This window comes from Candoia aspera, chromosome 2 (genome assembly GCF_035149785.1).
Source record: "Candoia aspera isolate rCanAsp1 chromosome 2, rCanAsp1.hap2, whole genome shotgun sequence".
NCBI classification, from domain to species: Eukaryota; Metazoa; Chordata; class Lepidosauria; order Squamata; family Boidae; genus Candoia; species Candoia aspera.
The window spans coordinates 138,593,684-138,613,587 of NC_086154.1; the positions used below are offsets into that span (position 1 = coordinate 138,593,684).

At 39.6% G+C, this 19,904-nt stretch overlaps 1 protein-coding gene across 2 annotated transcripts in view; it reads right to left on the reverse strand.

Moving 5' to 3' along the window:
• Positions 1–676: 676 nt before the first annotated feature.
• Positions 677–19,904, reverse strand: part of CBX5 (chromobox 5) — a 44,197-nt gene continuing 24,969 nt past the window's right edge. For both annotated transcript variants that reach the window (XM_063293853.1, XM_063293852.1), the window contains exons 2-5: positions 15,281–15,458; positions 11,324–11,507; positions 5,423–5,520; positions 677–1,637 (exon numbers count right to left, since the gene is read on the reverse strand). In XM_063293853.1, coding sequence (XP_063149923.1) covers positions 1,487–1,637; positions 5,423–5,520; positions 11,324–11,507; positions 15,281–15,417 — 570 coding nt within the window. In that variant the 5' untranslated portion in view covers positions 15,418–15,458 and the 3' untranslated portion in view covers positions 677–1,486. The remainder of the gene's footprint in view (positions 1,638–5,422; positions 5,521–11,323; positions 11,508–15,280; positions 15,459–19,904) is intronic.

Here is a 19,904-nt window from a genome sequence, read left to right on the forward strand (position 1 = left end):
TGAAGTAAATGCTTCTTCTGGAAATAACAGATTGACATACTAGAATGAAAAAGCACAGAGATATGGTGAAGAAGTCTGTAATGAAACAACGATGAGCTCAGAAACAAATCAAATTAGAATTTTGGAACCACAATTTTGGGCCTTTTTAAAAAAGAAAAAAAAACTAACAGGAAGATTCCAAGTATGACACTATGTTTGGCTGAGCTACTTACCTACATAACACGCAGGCCTATTTGTGCAACATGAATGACCCAGTTCTCTTTAAGCCAGTTAATTCACATTGGCACACTCGGGGCACAGGATCCCAGATGACACAGACAGTCATTCAGCGACAATGTGCTCAGTCCTCCCAGGAGGCACTACCTCCTTACTTCCTACTGTCCCCTCTGCCCCCTGGGAAGGTAAATTTAAAATAGAGTTGCCACAATACAACTGAGGTTGGTGTCACTGCAGATTCATGGAGTTACACACCCCAACTGTATCTGCTCCTTTTTCACACAAGTATGCACACACCCCTCAAGTGCAATGAAGGAAAAATCAAAAGGATTATAAAAATGGAATGCCCACAGAAGCCCCATTTTTAATGGGGCTTCTCTAGGATTACATTTTGATCACAGTTGTTCAAAGAGGGAGTTAATTCTCTAGTAAGCAGTCTGCACAAAGAGGAGGAGGGGAGTTGTTGCCAGGGGCATTTATAGGCCAATTAACTCAGTTTTGGAGTACATACAACATGATTAAGTAGATACCCCCATGACCTAGTTAAACATGTCATGCAAACAGCACCACTGATAATGAAAGGTAAGAGACATGGGAAGGAATGAAAGGAATAGGACTACATCTCTTTGTATAAAAGGACAGGTTGAAAAGAGGGATGCTATCCTTGCCAACTAATTAACTTCTATTTGTTCTCCAAAAGGTACCTGTTCTGACCTGCAGTTAGAAAATTAGGGTAAAAACGGCTACCTAGCATCTTTGAATGCAATTCAAGCAACGTGTTAGCAATTCTGAAATAAACTAGAAAAAGCCCTCTCCCCACCCCCCACGATCTGGCCTGACTGTTATTTGGGTGATCTACGAATCCAAAGACTGTGTTAGGTCAGTTGGGTCTGTCCTGAATTCAGGGAGCTCCTGCCACTTTTAAATCAGTAACAATGATAGTTAACAATTCTCTACATACAACATGATGAAGTAGGAGATACAGAACCAAACAGCCAGGCAGGAAAAATGGCCTGGAGACTCTGAGGGAATTTTAAAAACAAGGACCGTTATTAATTATGAGATGAGGTGACAGAAGAACACACACTGCATGTCAATCTCTTGGAGGGAAACCGAATGTGACTCACACCATTTGTCATGACTAAACCAACCAATATCAACGTTTCTCCTGTCGAGCACAGTAATAAGCACATTTCCATGGATGCATTTGGGCAGAGGGGAAGGGAGGATGGATATGTACAATTATGGACGGACAGAGAACCCAGCCACTTTAGCTTTTCACTGCTTCCCGCTCTTTGTTTTCAGCATCTTCTGGGTATGCATGCCAGGTCAGTCTCTCTTCATAAAATGCTATCACAATTTGAGGGCACTTCACATTGGCTTCTTTTGCTAGAACCAGATCAGCCTCATCCGTGTCTTTCCTGAAGAGAGAAACAGAAGCAACAAGAGAAGGACAGATCACTAGCTGATTAAGCAAAAATATTCCATCCAACAGGTTGTACTATAAAAATAAAAATAAAGATTTTAGGCACGTATTTTATAATGGAAAACGACAAAACAGCACAATCAGAGGAAACAGGAGTGTATATCTGAATGGCCAATTAACTTGGGATTATGAACGGGAGGCAGGTATTGCAAAGTTTTTGACATCCACTGATTTTATGTATTTTTAGTGTACATTTATTGCATATCATATGCAATACTGTTTGTATGTTTCAGTGTGAATATGCTACTGCTTGAATCAGCAGCTGCTATTCCTGAACGATTGGTTTAAGGAGCGATACTGCCAGCAGTTTCTTTTGTCCCAGCTACTTCTGACTGCTAGCTGGTAAGTGGAGGACCCTGCTGGCATCTCCCGTGGGATCCAATCTTCTGAAACTGCTGAGCCTAATACTACAGAAAGTTTACAGGTGTTGTAATTGCTATTAACATTCAAAAAGAAATCTCATTGCTCCCTCTGCTGCTGTAATTGATAAACTGGATAGATGCATTTTTTCTGCAATTCTCCCCATCTACGAAATAACTGAATTGCAAAAGGAAGCAAATCTTTCAAAGGGGAACAGAAACATAGGGAGGCGTCTCCTCTGTAATTTTTTCCAGGAGCTTTGCATTTTCAAATAAGATGCCAACATTAAATCAATCTATCAAAAATCATTTTTTAAAAATCTGTTCACTAACATTATGCCCCTGATTAACTAAGCTGATGGTTTTAATGACACACTATTTTTAGTGCAAGTGCTTATAAGAGTTGAAGACAGCAAGCCTCTTCTTGAGAGGCATGCCCATTTTCCAGAGGTATTATCTTAAAGAGGCACACATCTTCAGAACCTTTTATTCAATTTTGCTTCAGAATTATTGTTATCTATTTATGATCAATCAGTTGAAAGACGTATGGTTAATTAAGCACCCTCATTTGGATGGCTGCCCAGTTTCAGAAAAGATCTCACAAAGGCATTCAGGGACAGAAAAGTAAACCAAATGTTTACAATGCAGCACCCCCACAAGCTGTTCCTCGGATTCCTAAATTTCATTCTCTTTATATATACATTTGGCATAGCTTGGACTTTGTCTTTCTGCAAATGTGTATTTTCCTACTCTTCACAGAACATATTTTAAAGACTTATTTTCTGTTTTAAAATCTTAATGCAAAACCATGTGACAGATGAAAAAGTCCTATAGGCTAATGAACTGCATAGATCAGTAAAATATAAGCTTGCCTTAAGTGTAAGGAACAGGGATAGGCAATAGCAAGAATAAATATAAGGTGCTGCATGGGCATAGCTGAGTGTATAATAAAAAGAAAACTACAAAAAGTGTCTCTTGAATGACCATCCAAATGCATTTTCTATTATTTGTTCCAAGTTTAAAAACTTCGGGGGAACTTATACCAATTTTTATGCTTCAGAAAAAGTCACTGCAGAAGTTGAAGACATGAAATAAATTCATAATGCAGACCAGATCCCCTCCATCTGCCCTGGACTACAGCTTCCACCATCCCCTGCCAATATGGCCACCGGAGGGCATATCGGAGTGGCACCTGGATACAAAAAAGCATCAATTGGTTTATCAGCTTTGTTGTTCAGTTCCCACAACTGACCTACCTGCTTACCTAACTACCAGACAAGGAATAGTCGTACTGCTTAAGGCAGTAGACTTTAAGTCACTAATGGATACACCCAACTAAAAATTTCATCAGAATTAATCTCCACCCACTTAATTAATGAGACACAAATGACAAACATTCTGAGACAAGAACTCTATTGTCTGTCAGCATGCCCCATAACTATGCCAGCCCCACCAATTCTGAGGATAGCTTTTCTTTTAAATGTGTTCTCCAACATTAGTAGTTATAGTCTGCAATGCAAAAGCATTCACAGTCATCATCAATAACTAAAACTGACAATGCTCAGTGATAATCAGTACAAATAAATATGTTTAAGCCAAGATTTTACAATCATGGTTGCCTTGAGTTGGTTTGCTTTCTTTTTTAAAAAAAGCACTAAGTACAATATTTCATATTCCAACACAACTGAAAAACAAATACAGCTTTTTTCTTACAGCTATAAGAGAAGTTACTGCTTATTAAATTTGCAAATAATTGTTATCTCATAAAATTCTCAGAAGAAAATATTTGATTTTCACTGGGCTTTCTCCAGAGTAAATGTAACAGGACTGCAACCTTAATTCAATATATGAATTAAAGAACCAAAATAGCTATTAAATGTTACTAATGAGCATAGAGCACTATCAATTTCAAAGGTAAGATAAAAAATAATCTAATGCACAGCACAGAGTAATTACAATTAGTGTAGTTGAACTTTGCAATCTGTTCTAACAATGTCCTGTATTACAGATTAATTCCACTGTTTAGGAGATTAGGCTCTTTTGAACTAGCTAATTTATTGGACTGAGTGCAAATGCACTCCAAGGGATAATTTGGTCCTGGCCTACAAGCCCTAGGTTTAAATCAAAACCTTGGCCAAGGCACTTTTTAAAAAATTCAGTTCCTTTATAAATCAGTAAGAGCAATCTAGCTCACTGGAATGTACAAAATTCTTTATAGTATTTGCTGTAATTTTTATATACAGCAAAGAGCTTTATATATTCAAGACATTGTCTAAAATATTACTCTGCTATTAGCTTTACTGAATACATTTCTTGTCCTTCAGAATTCAGACAAGCTGATACTGACAAACTTAGATATTCACATACAATAAAAAAACAGTAAGCATTTTAAGTTTTACTTTGATCCATAATCTGGGATTTGAAAATTAGGGCCTCAAAGTATACAACCACTATTAAACTGCAATTGTAATACAGGCTATGCTACTGAAGTTCCCAAATCAGGGATTGTAACCATTACAGGATAATTCAGAGACCTGGTTCCATTTACTCACCCACCCACCCCAGTGCGTGGTCACATAACAAAGAAAACAGGAGGGTGGAAAACTACCAAGCCCTTTAGTCCTTGCTCTTCTCCCTCCCCCCACTCCTTTCCCAAAGAGTGGCCTGCAGCTGGGTCCCCGCCCCCACTCTATCTTGTGAGCAGCAGCAGCCCCATCCCTCTCAGCCCAGCCAGCTTTAGAGACAGGAAAGGAGGACAAGGGCTTATTTTCTCCACTGCCTTGTTGTGGGGGAAGACCTGCTCTCCTAAGATTGAACCTTGATGGAGCTGGGGAGGAGGAAGGCTGGGGAGCAAAAGGCTATTTTCTTAAAGGCAGCTGTGCTATAACCTCTGTCTGGCTGATAAGCCAGGCTCTGTTCTTTGTCTCTGCTTCTGCTGGGGGGAGGGGCAGCTGCTGCATCTGCAGCCTAGCCCCCCCCCCCTCTCTGCCTGCCTGCCTGCCTGCCTGCAGAGAGGCTTCCAGCTGAGATAAGCTCAGGAACAAAAACAAGAGGCAAGTCAAAACCTTTCCAGAAGGATTTCCTGTGCTCTCTCTACATTCTGAGGACAAGGAGGGAGACAGTAAGGTTGCCTTCCTGTAAGCAAAATCCATAAGCTCAGGGGGGGACTGCATCTGTGAAGCAGAAGCTTAGCATCCACTCCAGGGAGAACAAAGCCCAGCCAACAAACTGCCACTGAGCCATTCAGCCATGGCACCTCACCCAAGGGTATTAATTTACCGGTTATTCCACAAAGGAGAAAAATGCAGCATCAGACAACAGGACTGATTAAAAAAATTTAAAAATAAAGACGCACACTCACCATTTCATTAGGAACATTAAATCTCCGCAGGAGTCTGTGGCTCCGATGATTTTTTCTGGCTCCAATCCTCTTTCAAAGCCCCTGGCAATATCGGTGCTCTGGTGGAGAGAAAGCAAGAGAAAAAGAAGAGTTAAAAATATTCCTATTCCTATTCCTTGGCCATTTGTTAGTCTCCCTCAACCATGAAGCAGAGAGGCTTCCAGGGGCACTCAGAAGCAGGTGATAAACAGATGCCCTACGTGGCGTGATTGCAATTAGCCGCCGAGGAGGCCTTACTATCTTTTCTGTCTGTATTATTAATCTTTACACTCTCTCTCACTAGACGTCGGGAAAGGGAGGGATTGTTGAGGTGGAGGAGAGAAGCCTAAAAGGCGGGAAGGGGGGAGGGGGGAAGGACCCGAAGTCGCCATGAAAATGGGCTAAGAAAGCAATGGGCAGATTGAGGGAATTAAGTCATCTTGCCTTTGCAGCTGCTGCAGCAGCAGCCATTCGCGATTTCCAAAGCTCCCCATCCCTGCTACGCCTCCCCCGCTCCAGAGCGCACCACCTCTGTGGGCTCTCACGGTCCTTGAGGTCTTTGTGCCGGTGGTGCCGTCAATGGGTGTGTCCCATTCATGCAGAAGGGGGGATTTTTTGGTTGGTTGTTGTTGCAACCGAGAGCTTAAACCTCCGGGGCCCCAGACAAGGGTCAATCAGCTCCCTCTACACATACCATCTGAAGGCTGGTAACAGCTTTCAGTCACTGCAAGCCTGGAGCGAGAGAGTGTTCTCCCTGCTTTGCAGCAGCAGCACCACCACCACCACCACACGCTATTCTGCTAGAGATCCACACATTTGTTGCTCACACATACTGCCTAGCAGATTCAGCTCTGCAGACCAAGCATGTCAGAGGCAGACAGCTTGGCTTTTTCTGAAGTACTAAAGCCGGTTGCAAAGTGAGAAAGAAGGAAAAGAAAAGAAATACATTAACCTGTGGTGGCAAGTGAAAGAATAGAGATTGCAACAAAATCGAACCACCCCAGAGGAAGGAATTTACAAACCATAGATTGTAATATATTGCAAAAGAAAGCCATCACAGTACTTCAGCTCTCTTGCCTTTTAATTTTTCAAAAGTGCCTAATACTATGGACAGGAAATATTTTTAAATGAACTTACAAAAAAAATAACACAAAATCAGTTTAGCGTGGGAAATTTTAAGATATGAATTGGCCGTAACCTCCCAAGACATGCACAGTGATGGTAGGAGAAATGGCGAACTCAATGCAGGATCAAAACTTAAAAACAATTATGTATAGTATCTAGATTCAGTAGAGATGGGTACCTACAACCTTCCAGATATTGCTAGACCACAACTCCCAGCATTCCTTACTACTGGCCAAGACAGCTGGGGCTATTGGGAGTTGTAGTGCAGCATTTTACCTGAAGAGCTATACTGTAGCTTCCCCATGCAATTTAGTTAAATAGGCATGTGAAACAGTGCAGTTTCTGAACATTTTAAAAACATCTAATTCCCTAAAGTACTTACAGCCACTGAAATTAATGTAACCTTAAAGATCTATTGCTATTAATCATCCAGCAACTTGGTGGAAAAATTTCTTAAACCGAAGGACTGTTACATACAAATTATCTTAGCCAGAGCAGTAACTGGATAAGGGGTTGACTAAATTATATTACTTTATAAAATACTGTATTTTCAGCAGGCATAATTTGTAACTATCTTTAAGACTGAGTTCTGTATTGTGACAGTGTAGGACACTATCTGTGATTACAGACAGACTGTTCCGTCTAAGCGAGCCTGTAAGCATTCCCTTATAGCACCTAGGTACACAGACAGACATTTTTTTTCACTCCCTGATTATGTTTGAGGTATTAATGATAGTTTGGGCATTCATTTGGGTTTTATTTTATCTGTATTTATGTACAGTTTATTAATGCCTTCTTTGGGGCCCCAAAAAGCAGATCATACAACTGTCAATTAAAAATAAACACAGGGGCTTGTGCAGAAGGGAATGCTGATATTCCCCTGGGTAAATATTCCTGTAGCCAAGTTCCATTACTGAAAGTAAGTTTGGTGAATTAAAGGTTCCCACCCCTGCCTACATTCTCCTTCTGTGCTTTAAATAGCTTGCCCGAAACCTGCCTTACATATAAATCAATGAAATCCGTGCTATAAGACATAGACAGCCCTTCATTAGGGCTCCCCAAAAGGCTTGCAACCAGCCAGGTAGGGAAAAAAGAAATATAGTGACAATCAACAGTAATAAAAAACCCAAATAAACATTTTCCTTGGAATATAGTGTTAATACCACTGCAGAGTCTTGAGATACCAAAACGCTTTTATAAAAGAGACATGCTTTTTACAAGCTTCCTTGTATTCCTGACCCCTAAAAAATATAGGAGGCTGAGGTAAAATCTATAAAGCCACACATTATACCTGTACACATTTGGTAAATCGCCATGTGTGCAGAATCAGAACTGGTCACTCCTCTATCACTAGAGAATTTCTCAAAGCCCAAAACTGACATCTTGTGATATAGTTTCAATGGCTGGATCAAACTAGCACAGGATAATAATTTAAAAGATTTGTTTTTCAGGGATAGGTCTGGATACTCAATATGTTTTTGCCTCCTATTCATCCAGACAAAGTTGTATACTGTTCGAAAAGCAGCACAAATATTCTCATACTGTAATAACCTTGCAAAGTATATTAGACAAGATAAATAGAATTGAATATAAGCATTCACCTAGCCAAAACTTAAAGACTTTCTTCTAAGCTAATACTGCCTGAACCATTAAGTTTTTCACAATGGGACTGTTCGAGTTCCATGACTGTTGTGATTGTTCTTTTAGGTACCTCAGTGATTGGTGTGTTTCTGAGAATATGGAAATGTGTGGGAAGAATTTTCCAGAAAAGTTAACATCTAATGGATATCCACTATTGTTCCACTGAAATTGAAGTAGCCTCCTATTGCAGGAAGCAGATCTGGAAGGAAACACTGAAGAATGAGAAGAGTCCTGAGCTACAAACAGTATCAGACACTGCTATCTGGGTGCCAAGACAGGAAAACCCGAGAAACAGAGACTGTGGCAAGCAGTTACTGTACCTCTCAACTCTGATGTTACAATCCCAACGCACTAAAACAGCAGCAGGTAAGTCAAACTTGTCTCCTGAACTACTCAAAAATAGCAGATATCTCAAACCTGTCTACTGTTGTACCTCTTACTGCTCCTCTCAACTCTGATGTTACAATCCCAATGCACTAACGTAATAGCAGATAGCTCAAACCTGTCTACTGCTGAGCAGGGAAAACTGTGGAGGAGCAGTGCAGTCTCATTCCATTTGGTTCCTCTGATGGTGGCCTCTCTTCCATCCTCTTAACATACCCATTTAGGATTTGAAAGAAGTAACTGGTCAGGCTACTAAGGGGAGCATCAACAGGGCAATTGGGACACTGTACTTTTTGGGATGCACAGACACTGCAACAAGATATAGCACAGCAAGGAATGTGCTACTGAAAAGCTGCTTTGCTGACTAGCCTGAGGTTCAAGTTCCTTTCTCATACGTATTAAAAGAACCAGAGAAGATGCCTACATGAGAACAACAGTTAATTAGGTTTCTAACTTAGCAGAAAAGGAGAAAAAATTATAATAAATGCCTTGTGTTGTGATAGAAGTTTGCAGAGCTAAACAACCTAATCTATCCATGCACTTTTTTTACAGAAATATCATATACCAAATAGTACATATAGTATATTGGCCGTAGGAAGGTGTACAAAGTTCATGGTGCTCAGAAGCACATCTGATCAGCAATGACTTCCTTGCCAATCTATGATTCCCAGCAGCTCTCTGCTGATGTACAGCCTCCTCAGAAGGCTAATTTATGGACTGAATGTATGTTTAGAATATTAACTGCTGTTAAGATTCCAAAGCTTGGTTATCAGTAACAATGATTAAATACCACGAAGGGGTTGGGAATGTTTAGCCTTGAGAAGACTGAGGGGGAATAATGAAAGCATTCTTTAAATACATGGAAGGATATCATACAGAAGAGTCTTCTTAGGACCAAAGTTTAGGACACTAAATTTAAGTTACAGTTTACTGAATGGAACATTCAGCTAAACATTAGGAAAAACATTCTAACAACAAGAATGTTATGACAATGGAAGCAACTATCCAGAGATGTTGTGGACTCCCGTTCACTGTATGTGTTGAAGCAGAAGCTAGAAAGGCACCTGTCAGAATGTTTTAATTTGGATTCTTGCACTCCTGAACAGCAAGTTAGGTTCAACAACCTGTATAAATCCCTGTCTATGCATAGCTCTAATCAACTAGCTCTGAAAATACAGAGGCACCAGGCTGAAGGGGGAACCATGGCAACCTAAATGTTAGAGAACAAGTAGCTCTGGCAGAAAACCAGCCACTCATTTCACAATGGACAGATTTACTTCCCAAATTTTAAGGAAAATACATAATGGGTTATAAAACCGTAATCCAAATGCACTAATAATAATCTGCTGGATATGAAATACATGACCTTATTACTCCTTATGATTTCATTAAGGGCTGACAGTAGAGTACAGATTTGAATCTCTAGTGACTTAGCCATAATTTTGTACAGGCACAGCTGTAAAGAGCAGGGCATTTTTTCATATAAGGTTATAAAAAAAAAACACATAGTATTGCAGATGATTTTTCTCTTCCAGAAGGGAATGGCAAGACATAAAATGCCACTCAAAGGTCCTCATTTATACAGATTTCACAGGTTCACAGTGCCCCATAAAGACGTGTTTTAATAACCTGGCAAGTGGGTGACCATATAAGTTGAATGAATGAATGAATGAATACATAAACGAACATAGTTTATATTTAGTTATAATTACAATTTGTAAGGCCGCCCCAAATCTAAGCAGATTCCAGGCAGCATACTGTACAATTAAAACCAGTACAATACCTAAAAACAACATGAAAAAACATAATGTAATATGTGGAAAATGTATCACAATCAAAATCAACAATATGTATCACATGGGCATATCATCAGCCTATCCCAGAGCTTGTGAAAATAGCCAAGTATCTAAAAAACATTGCAGGGTCAGGCAATCCAAACCTCCAGAAGATTGCTATTCCAAAGGGCAAGCACCACGACAGAGAAGGCGCACTTTCTAAGACAAAGCAACCGAGAAGTATCCATTGCGCTGCATTCAGTGCAGCACCTGTCTTCAGAACCCCCAGGAAGGTTCTTTCCCATAGCTTCCTGATCCATCACATCTGCTCTGAGCATCCTATAATTGCAGCAGCAAAGATCAGCCATTTGGGTATACATATTCTTATCAAGGGATTCCGAAACTACAGACTTTCGAAGCTCCTTCTTCTAAAGAGACAAGTTACAAGAACTGAAGCAAACTAAACATAACAAAAAGGAAGAGTCTATCTAGACAGAGAAGTCTTTAGTCTTATGCATGTTTTGTTTATTGTCACAATTAGGAATTCTGCTTTAGCCAGCCTTTCAACTGATAAATTGCATTTCTTCTCTACTAATCTAATAATAATTAGATCTAATAATCTACTCTAATAATCAACTCCAGACAGCACCCTGTTTGATTGTTAATCTTTATTATATTTTAAAGGCTGTAATTATTTTAGTGGTTCTTTTCTTTATAATGAGCGGTGGCAGTTAGTTCATCCTGTTTTACACGATAGTCTTCCACAAGAGGCGTGTAAAAATTGACGCAAATGAAGTAGAGGCTTTACTTTGAAAAGGTGTTTTTCAACTCCTGATATATTTGAAAATCTAAATTGAAGTTTTCTGTCCAATTTTAAAGCAAAGAAAGAACTGCCTACACAAGAATGCTGAACAGAATTTGCCATGGGGCGAGGAAAGACCTTCAGCAGGATACTCACCTCTCTCTTCTTTTTGGCTTTGATCTCTTCAGTGTTGTTGGCGAGGCTAGACTTTCGCTTGGTGCCCTCTGACTTCTCCCGAGGCTTGTTTTCACCTTCCTTCATTTTTTTGTATTTTTTCATAAACTCAGCAATCAGTTCAGGGCAGTCAAGGTTCTTTTCAGGTTCCCAGGTATTATGCTCCCTGACACAACAAGAGATGGGCAACAATGGGGGGAAAGGAGAATAACAAACAGAAGAAAAATTGAAGACATTCCCACTCAGTGATCACAAACATCAACTGAGAAGTGAGAGAAGTGGTAATTCATGTACAATAATCACTGTATGAAAGAACAATTCCATTTTCTCCAGGAATTCAGGACATTCACCAAACCAATACGATTATTTCTCACGGTTTACTCTAAGCTAGATTTGGTTTAAAACCCAAGCTTTTACTCACTATCAAACTGAGGGCAATTTCAAACAGCTTAGAAAGAAGTCCAGTTACAGAGTTTGTCTTTGCTTCAAAAACGCGTATTCATTCACTTAAGAAATTTGTTATACTTCCCCACCACTTCATTCTTGCATAGGGCTGTTATTTACAAATCAATTTTGATACCCTGATATATAAAACATTAGATGTACATCTGATTATAGAAATGCATATTCTAATAGTGACGTTCTCAAGTAGAACGTTAGAAATAACAGATTGTATTCAGGCAGAGGGTATTTCCCCAAATATTAGGGGGACTTTCCTGTATACCAGACCTGCATGACTGCTTAAAATGCAAAATGTTTCTGAGAAGACACCCTTATCTTGCACATCAGGTTCCTTAAGATAGTTATTAATTAAGATGTTAAATAAATGCCAATAAATAGCATTATTATAATACATCCTTTATTAAAGCCAACTAAAAACCTCACGGCAGAAGACTAATGTTTGAGGCTCAAAGAAACACTTCTCCAGGCTTGATGTTAAACAAATCCACTCAAGGAAAAAAGGACATGACGAAGTGAAAGAAAAAAAAATCCCACAGGTTAATTAGGCTAATTTGTGTCCAATATATAAGATAACAGCAAACCACCATATATATCAAAGCATCTTGGGAAGAAGAAGATGCCACCTGACTCCCAGCAACTCTGGGCAGATTAATAAGCAGTAGCTATTTTTCCTTGGTAACAGAGTCAGGCCTCAGAATGTTAAAGGACACAGAAACTTTCTGATTAACTGAAACACTGCAAGCCCCCAAATATAGAAAGTTTCTCCTTTTTTGCTGTGGTACCAGATGAATCTACTGTTTCAACTGCTGCACAATAGGTCAGCACCTCAATATCAGCTTGATGAACTTGCCTTCCTAGAATCAAGTAGTGTGCATCCATTTAAATATCTCATCCTCAAATCTAAACCTTGTAGATAATAATTCTACAAATAGACAACCCAGTTAGATCTTTTGGAATTGTAAAGCTGCCCTGCAGAACCCAGGTTAATAAACCAGGATACAAGTGCATATGAATACACACATTCACAAAAATCTTTTGAGAGCAATTATTTTGTAATGGGTCAAGTGTGAACAAATGTGTATCTCTGGTACTTTAAAAAAAACACTATTCTGCATATCTTGCTTTAATATATCTAACTGAGCTCTTTGAGTGAGATGGGCAGTGACAAAATTTGAAATATAAATAAATAGAGCAGGACAAAGTTGTCTATTCACTTGTTCCATTACATAATCCTGGAGATTCTGCTTGGCCCATCGTGGCTTTGCAGATTTTCAGGCATTGTCTTACAGCTTTCAAACTTATTTTAATTGCTGTAGCAACTAGAAAGGTACTTTAAAAAAGTAAAAAACAGAAATATTCAGGATGCTGTTTCACACCCAATACCAAAGTTCTGTGCTTGATTTATTTATGAGAGATTTATCTACCGCAATAAACCAGAAGCATTCAGGCAGCTTACAAAATTTAGATATAAGATGCAACAAGTTGATATAATATTAATTAAAATGGTAATCAATTAAATCTCAATTTAAATTAATGTTAAAATAATATTAAATTTGAATATGGCACCATTGGTAAAAATTAAACCTTGAAGTCCTTCCAAAAGAACCATGTTTCTAGCTGCTTCTGGAAGGTCATGAGGGTGGGAGCATCCTTGCCTTGGGGGCAAGCTATACCAAGAAAGGGAGCTGCTCCAGAGAACACCCATCACCCTCCTGCAGTACTCCCTGGTAGGTGGGAACTCAGCAGGCACTCCTTAGTTGTTTGGGTAGGAGGGGCAGAAATAGTTGGGAAAAGGCACTCCCTAAAATACCCAAGGCTTGAGCCATCATAGGGCTTTGTAGGTAATGACCAGAGTCTTGAACTGCACTTGGAAACCTATTGATAACCAGTGCAGCTCCTGGAACAGAGGCAGTTTCGTGACTGACTGAGCATGCATGTGGTTGTGTTCTGGACCAGCTGAAGCTTCCACATGGTCTTCAAAGGCAGCCCCATGTACAGCAAGTTATTGTAATCTTATCTGGAGATGACACGGGCATGAGCAATCATCTTCAGCGCATCGTGTCCAGGTAATCTGCAATTGGTGAACCAGTTAAAGCTGTGCAAAAGCCCTTCTGGCCACGGTCCCCACCTGTTCTTTGACCAGTAGCAGTGAGTCCATGAACACAAACTGATTGCAAATCTGTGCTTTGCACAAAGATGGTGCAATCCTGGAATCAGACAGCCTCTGAATCAACAGCCACTCTCTCTTGTTTGGGTTCGGTTTGAGCCTGTTTTTCCCCATCCAGACCCTGACTGCCTCCAGACATCCAGTCATGACTTCCATCTTTCTCCTAGTTGGCCTAGGGTACAGAATTGCAATTGCTTATTGATGATACCTCACTCCAAACCGACGGATAACCTCTCCCAGTGGTTTCATGTAGATGTTGAAGAGGATAAGGGAAAGGATTCAACTCTAGTGTACCCCATACAGAACTGCCTATGAGTCTGACCTCTTTCCCTCCACAATCACCATCTGGACACCTTAGGTAGGAGCAGAACCACTGCAACACCATGCCTCCAACTCTCAACCCTTGTAGGCAATCCAGAAGGATACTGTGGTCGATGATATCAGAGGCCGCTGAGAAATTCAGGAGGACAAGGATGGTCACATCCAAGCCTCGCTATAGGACACCCATAACAGTGACCAACATGGTTCCATCCCATGCCCAGGTCTGAACCCAAGCTGCGAGGGTTCAGATAATCCACCCTCCGGAGTCTTCTGCAATTGCAGCTCCAACACTTAATCATAAAGGGAAGGTGAGAGACGGGATGGTAGTCCAATTTTTTTGGATTCAGACCTGGTCTCTTAAGGAAGGGATAGACCAGTGCCTCTTTAATGGCCTCTAGCATTTCCCCTTTTCTCAAAGTTATTGATTACAGCTTGGATCCCACTTCTAGTCCCCTTCTTGGCTGCTTTTATTATCCAAGTGGGGCAGAGGTCCAACCCACAACTGGGGAACTAAGATCACAGAATTAATTACTGCAGAATTAATACAGCCTGGTGTGGAGTGGAGGGAATTAACTTTTTTTCTCCTAAGCAGCTCTTTAAAGCAATCCACAGAAGGGTCACCAGAATATTTAATCAAAATGCCTTCTCCAACTCAGAAAATTCAAAATGCTAAAGCTATTTAGGCAATAGTGCTGGTGAATAACTCAAGTGGAACTACCAACTCTGTGAAGTGAGAGAGGGAACGCAGATGCCAGTATTTCCAAAACACATTTTAAGGTCCCAGGCCTTGCCTCATGACCCACTTGTTTAAATGGATGCACGCCACTCTTATTTGGAGTGAGCAAAGCAAGCTCCCACCTGTGGGGGTTTACCTTCCTCTTTTAAGGGAAAGCTTGAATAATGGCAATGGAGTTTTAATTTGAAGCACTGCCTAGAGCTCTGCTACCAAGAAAGATCAAAGCCCATGTCAGAAGGAAAGTTGGACTTACTCAGAGAATCCTTTCCACTTGAGAAGATACTCCACTTGACCCTTCACAACACGCCTGTCTAGAACCTTCTCCACAACATATTCCTCCTCATCTTCAGAGGACGAACTATCTGCTGTCCTCTTGTTTCTTTTTCCCATAGCGCAGAAGTTGTACCTAATGCACCAAGGCTACCCAATTCCTGCAAATCGGAAGTGAAATGTTAATTGGTGGTAACTGAAAACCAGTTTCTGTTTCCATAAATCTCACACTGCAACATCCACCCATATAGTACACATCTCAAAGGTCTCACTGTCTGGTTACTACCATTCACTGCTTACAGGGAAATCTGGAAGCATATTTTATAGAATAATTTCTATACCTATGAGAAATGAATAATTAGTGCTTTTCTTCCCAGTTCTCCTTTAAGATGGCAGATACTTGCACAATAATCCACAAAGCTATCATGTTAAAGCTACCTAGGTTCAGCTGAAATATCAACTGTTCTGATACTAGTCACCAAGGACTGTGCAGCTGAACTAAGTGATATAATTTATAGCATCCAGAAAAGCTGTATTTATCTCAGAAAAAAATTCTACAATGATAACATTAGTTCACAAATTATTAAATATCAATTTTTAATGTTTATTGCAGATCTGATTGGAACTGAATATCATTTAGCTGTTCATTTTAAATATGGAATTCTTTATAGATGAACAATGAGCATATCCAAATCAAAGCCTAATCTCCTACATTTATTAGTATATTCCTAACCTCTATTTATTTAAATTCTACCTTTCCTCTAAAGAGTGTTTAACATAGGTTGCAATGATTTAACGTGAATGACTGAAACCAATAGAAAGTCTTGTCCTTGCTTCTGTCCACAGATGCTTATTCTAAACATGAACAGTATAGTAATTTCAGCTCCCACACATTTTAAATGAATAATTCATATACTGTACAGCTTCCAGAAAACAAAATTTGTCATTTTCTTCTGCTATGTACAACGGACCGGAAAGACCATTAGCCTTCTTGTATATTTCCGACTAGAATATGAGGTTAAAGGTCAGACCAAGGATAAACAACAAGCATACTGTGTGTAATAACCAAGTTAAGATATGAATCCTGTTGCAGCCCTGGATGCAACAGTGAAATGGCCAAGTGTGAACAACTGCATGCACTAGTTACATCTGCTAAAGGCACTCTTCTGTGTAACTACTGAAGGTGCAGAGCCTTTTTGCCTTGCCCCACTACACAAAAGAATTGTGCCATGGAAACTGCGGCCAGGTATTCAAACTTTTATAAAACAAGTTTATGCCTAATACTAGTATACTTCAGACTGTGGTGAAAATAGAATCATACCCAGAAGAGTGAGTGCGCCAAAGTGGCGATCTGGAAACAGCCTAACATACCTCATGTTACTTTATGATTAGTCTATTCCAACTCACTTTGTGGCTAGAGAAATTGTTAAAACAAGACTTCTCCTACTGATTAGCAGGGAAGAAAACACAAACAGCTGTAGCTTTCTTTTTCAGTGAAATAGGACAAAATCTGAAAGCAAGCTATTCTTCACTGAAATAGGTGCAGGGATTTGGAAGCTACATACCCTGGAGAACTGGTTTTCAATCAGAAGAGACAAAGTACCCTGAGGAGGGGTGCAATTTCACACTGTGAAAAATGAATGAGGAAGGATTAGTCGGCTAATATTACAGGCAGTCCTCGACTTATGACCACAATTGGGACCGGAACTTTGGTCACTAAGCAATGCAATCATCAAGTGAGGCATCACATGACCGCACCCAATTTTACAATCATTTTTGCTGCGGTCATTAAGCAAGTCCAACTTCCCCCATTGATTTTGCACATCAGAAGCTGGCTGGGAAGGTTGCAAATGATGATCGTGTCACTCCTGGACGCTGCGACTGTCGTAAATACATGCTGGTTGCCAAGCACCCAAGTTTTGATCACGTGACTGTGGGGATGCTGTGAAGGCCGTAAGCATGAAGACCAGTCATAAGTCACTTTTTCCAGCGCCGTCATAACTTTGAATGGTCGCTAAATGAATGGTCATAAGTCGAGGACTACCTGTGCTGAAGGAAAATGAGGAAGTATTTTATCAAAGGATATGAAGCAGGAAGAAAAGGTGGAAGTAATTATAAACATTTATCTCCTCATAACGTTAACGTAAGAGATCACGCATGACTCATCTGAGGAAGAAAAATAAGCAAACATCACAAGAAGGGATAGAAAACAGAAGGGCGTAAAGAATCCCAGGCTATTATAAAAAAAATAAAAACCTGGGTACTAGTATTGCTTTTTTTATATAGAAGTTATTCTACAGTGTCTAAAACAGATTTTGTGCTGCTTCTAATATGGGCTTGCCCTACCAGCTTTTTGTTGTTGTTGTTAAACTTGTGCACTACATACTCCTATCCTTTTCTTTCTTTTTCTACCTCTCCAGTCCAGAAAATTTGAATAAAGGATTCTTTTTAAAAAGCAGAGCAGACAGCAGAAGGCCAAATAATCCCTGTGAAAGGAATCTGAAGGAGCACAAATGCTGTCCTCTCTACCCTTTGCCAGGTAGCATAAATTTAAAAATCTTCTCAAGCGTAGAGGGAGCATCCTGATTAGTACAATAAGTATGATTTCTCCCCCCCCCCCATTTTCCCTGCCTTAATGTTTACTTAAGTGCACAAAGAAATGTGCCCCCACCCCCCTTTTAGCACTTTTTACAGGTCCTCTTGGAAACAGATCACAACGAAACTTTGTTAAAGTCACTGGCCATGTTCAGACTTTTCTGCTCCACCTTGGAGCAGAATTAAAATCTGTTCCTTACTTTGCCTCAGGATCCAGGTTCAGCCAAATCCAATATATACCCATAGAAAACTGATGAACTTGGTAAAACTACTAAAGTTATGCTGTTAGAATAATATTGAACATAAAAGGTTTGTGCTTTCTCCTAATGGTTGTGAATCTGTTCAGTATAGAAGTTTGCAGGTATTAAGGCTGTATTACACTTCCTAGAAGTAAGAACCAATGAACGTATTAGTACTTACTTTGGCATACAATTCACAAGGATAGGTTTGCACTCTAAGTAACTTAGTTGAGGAGAGAAAAGACAGGAAGTATGCAAGTGGTCAAGTTGGAATTCACAAGAAATTACCATTATAACAGGAATTGTATTTACTTGATGGATTGGCATCCTATCTTCCAAAAGCTCAAGGGGGCTTCCATGGAGATTGCCCTTCATTTCATCTCCACAACAACCTTGTGAAATAGATTAGCCTGAAAGAGAGCGACTGGCCCAAGGTTACCCATTAAATTTCCGTGGCTAAGGGAATGTACAGAAAATATACATTTGCTTGTATTGCTAGATTCCCCCTATTACACATGTTACAGAAGAACATAAACATTTTAACACTTTGGTGGTACAGTGACTAGGGGAAGGGATACGAGTCATTCTGAGAATATTTGGAATGTGGATGGAGAGTGGATTTCAAAAAGGAAGATCTAGGAAGAAAAAGGAAAAGAAAACAGAAATAGAGATGACACTCTTGACGGCTAGAGTGTTCCTTAACATGAGAAATTTAAATCTTTGCTGTGACAGTAAGTGAATGTTTACTTTGTAAAAAAAAATCTTCAAATGTTGTTCCACTTTTGAACAGTTAAAAGGTAAACACATCATCTTAAATCTGCATCTTCCCACTGTAAAAACAAGACCCTTACACTCTTAAAGGGTTATTTCTATTCATAGCAGTTGGAAAATTTGTTAATTAGGTAATTTAGTGGAAGAATTAATAGACAAAATTAAATTCAAAAGAAATGCCATACCAACAAGTGAAAACTGGATTCAAAAGTGGGGTGGAAAGACTAAATAACTGAAATGACTGATTCTTCCTATGACCTAGAGCCCAACGCTACAGCTACAATAAACTGGAATGCAGTGATGCTGTGTTCATGGATCAGTAGTTAAAGTTCTGTCACAGCTACTTATAAAAAGGCATTATTTTTCCAGCAATTTATAACTTGGCTATAAACATGCACCACAGTTTGATATATTGGCTTATGAGGACTCAGCTCTGAGTGAATGCTAATATTCCGCCCTCCAAAGAAACATGTGGATTTGATTGATTACATGCTATCAAGCCGGTGTCTACTCTTACTGAACACATAGACAGACCTTCTCCAGGATGATCTGTCCCCAATCTGGCTCTTCAGGTCTTCCAACAATAAGAAATCAATTACCTATACCATGAGTTACAAGGTGGCAGGGGGAATAATTATACTTTCTTTGGGCAATTATGAATTACACTCCCAGTTTTAACTAATTTGAATGTAATAGATGATTAGTTCATAAACACTATTCAGCTGTGCGTGGTTTTTTTTTTTTTAACTTTTCCTTATCAGTTATCCCAGTAGCTCCCTGGAAAATGTGTAAATTAAAACGTGTACATTAAAAAACTAACATACAACAAGTAAACATTTAGTGGAAAACAGGAACTTCCATTTGTAAGCAGGTTCCCATTGCTTCACTATAATTTCCTTTTAGGTCAGCTAACATTATAGAATAGTTACTGAATTATAAAATATTCTTTGCCCATACATTCCATGACTGGTAAGCCTATGCCATTGGCAAAGCATCCATCAC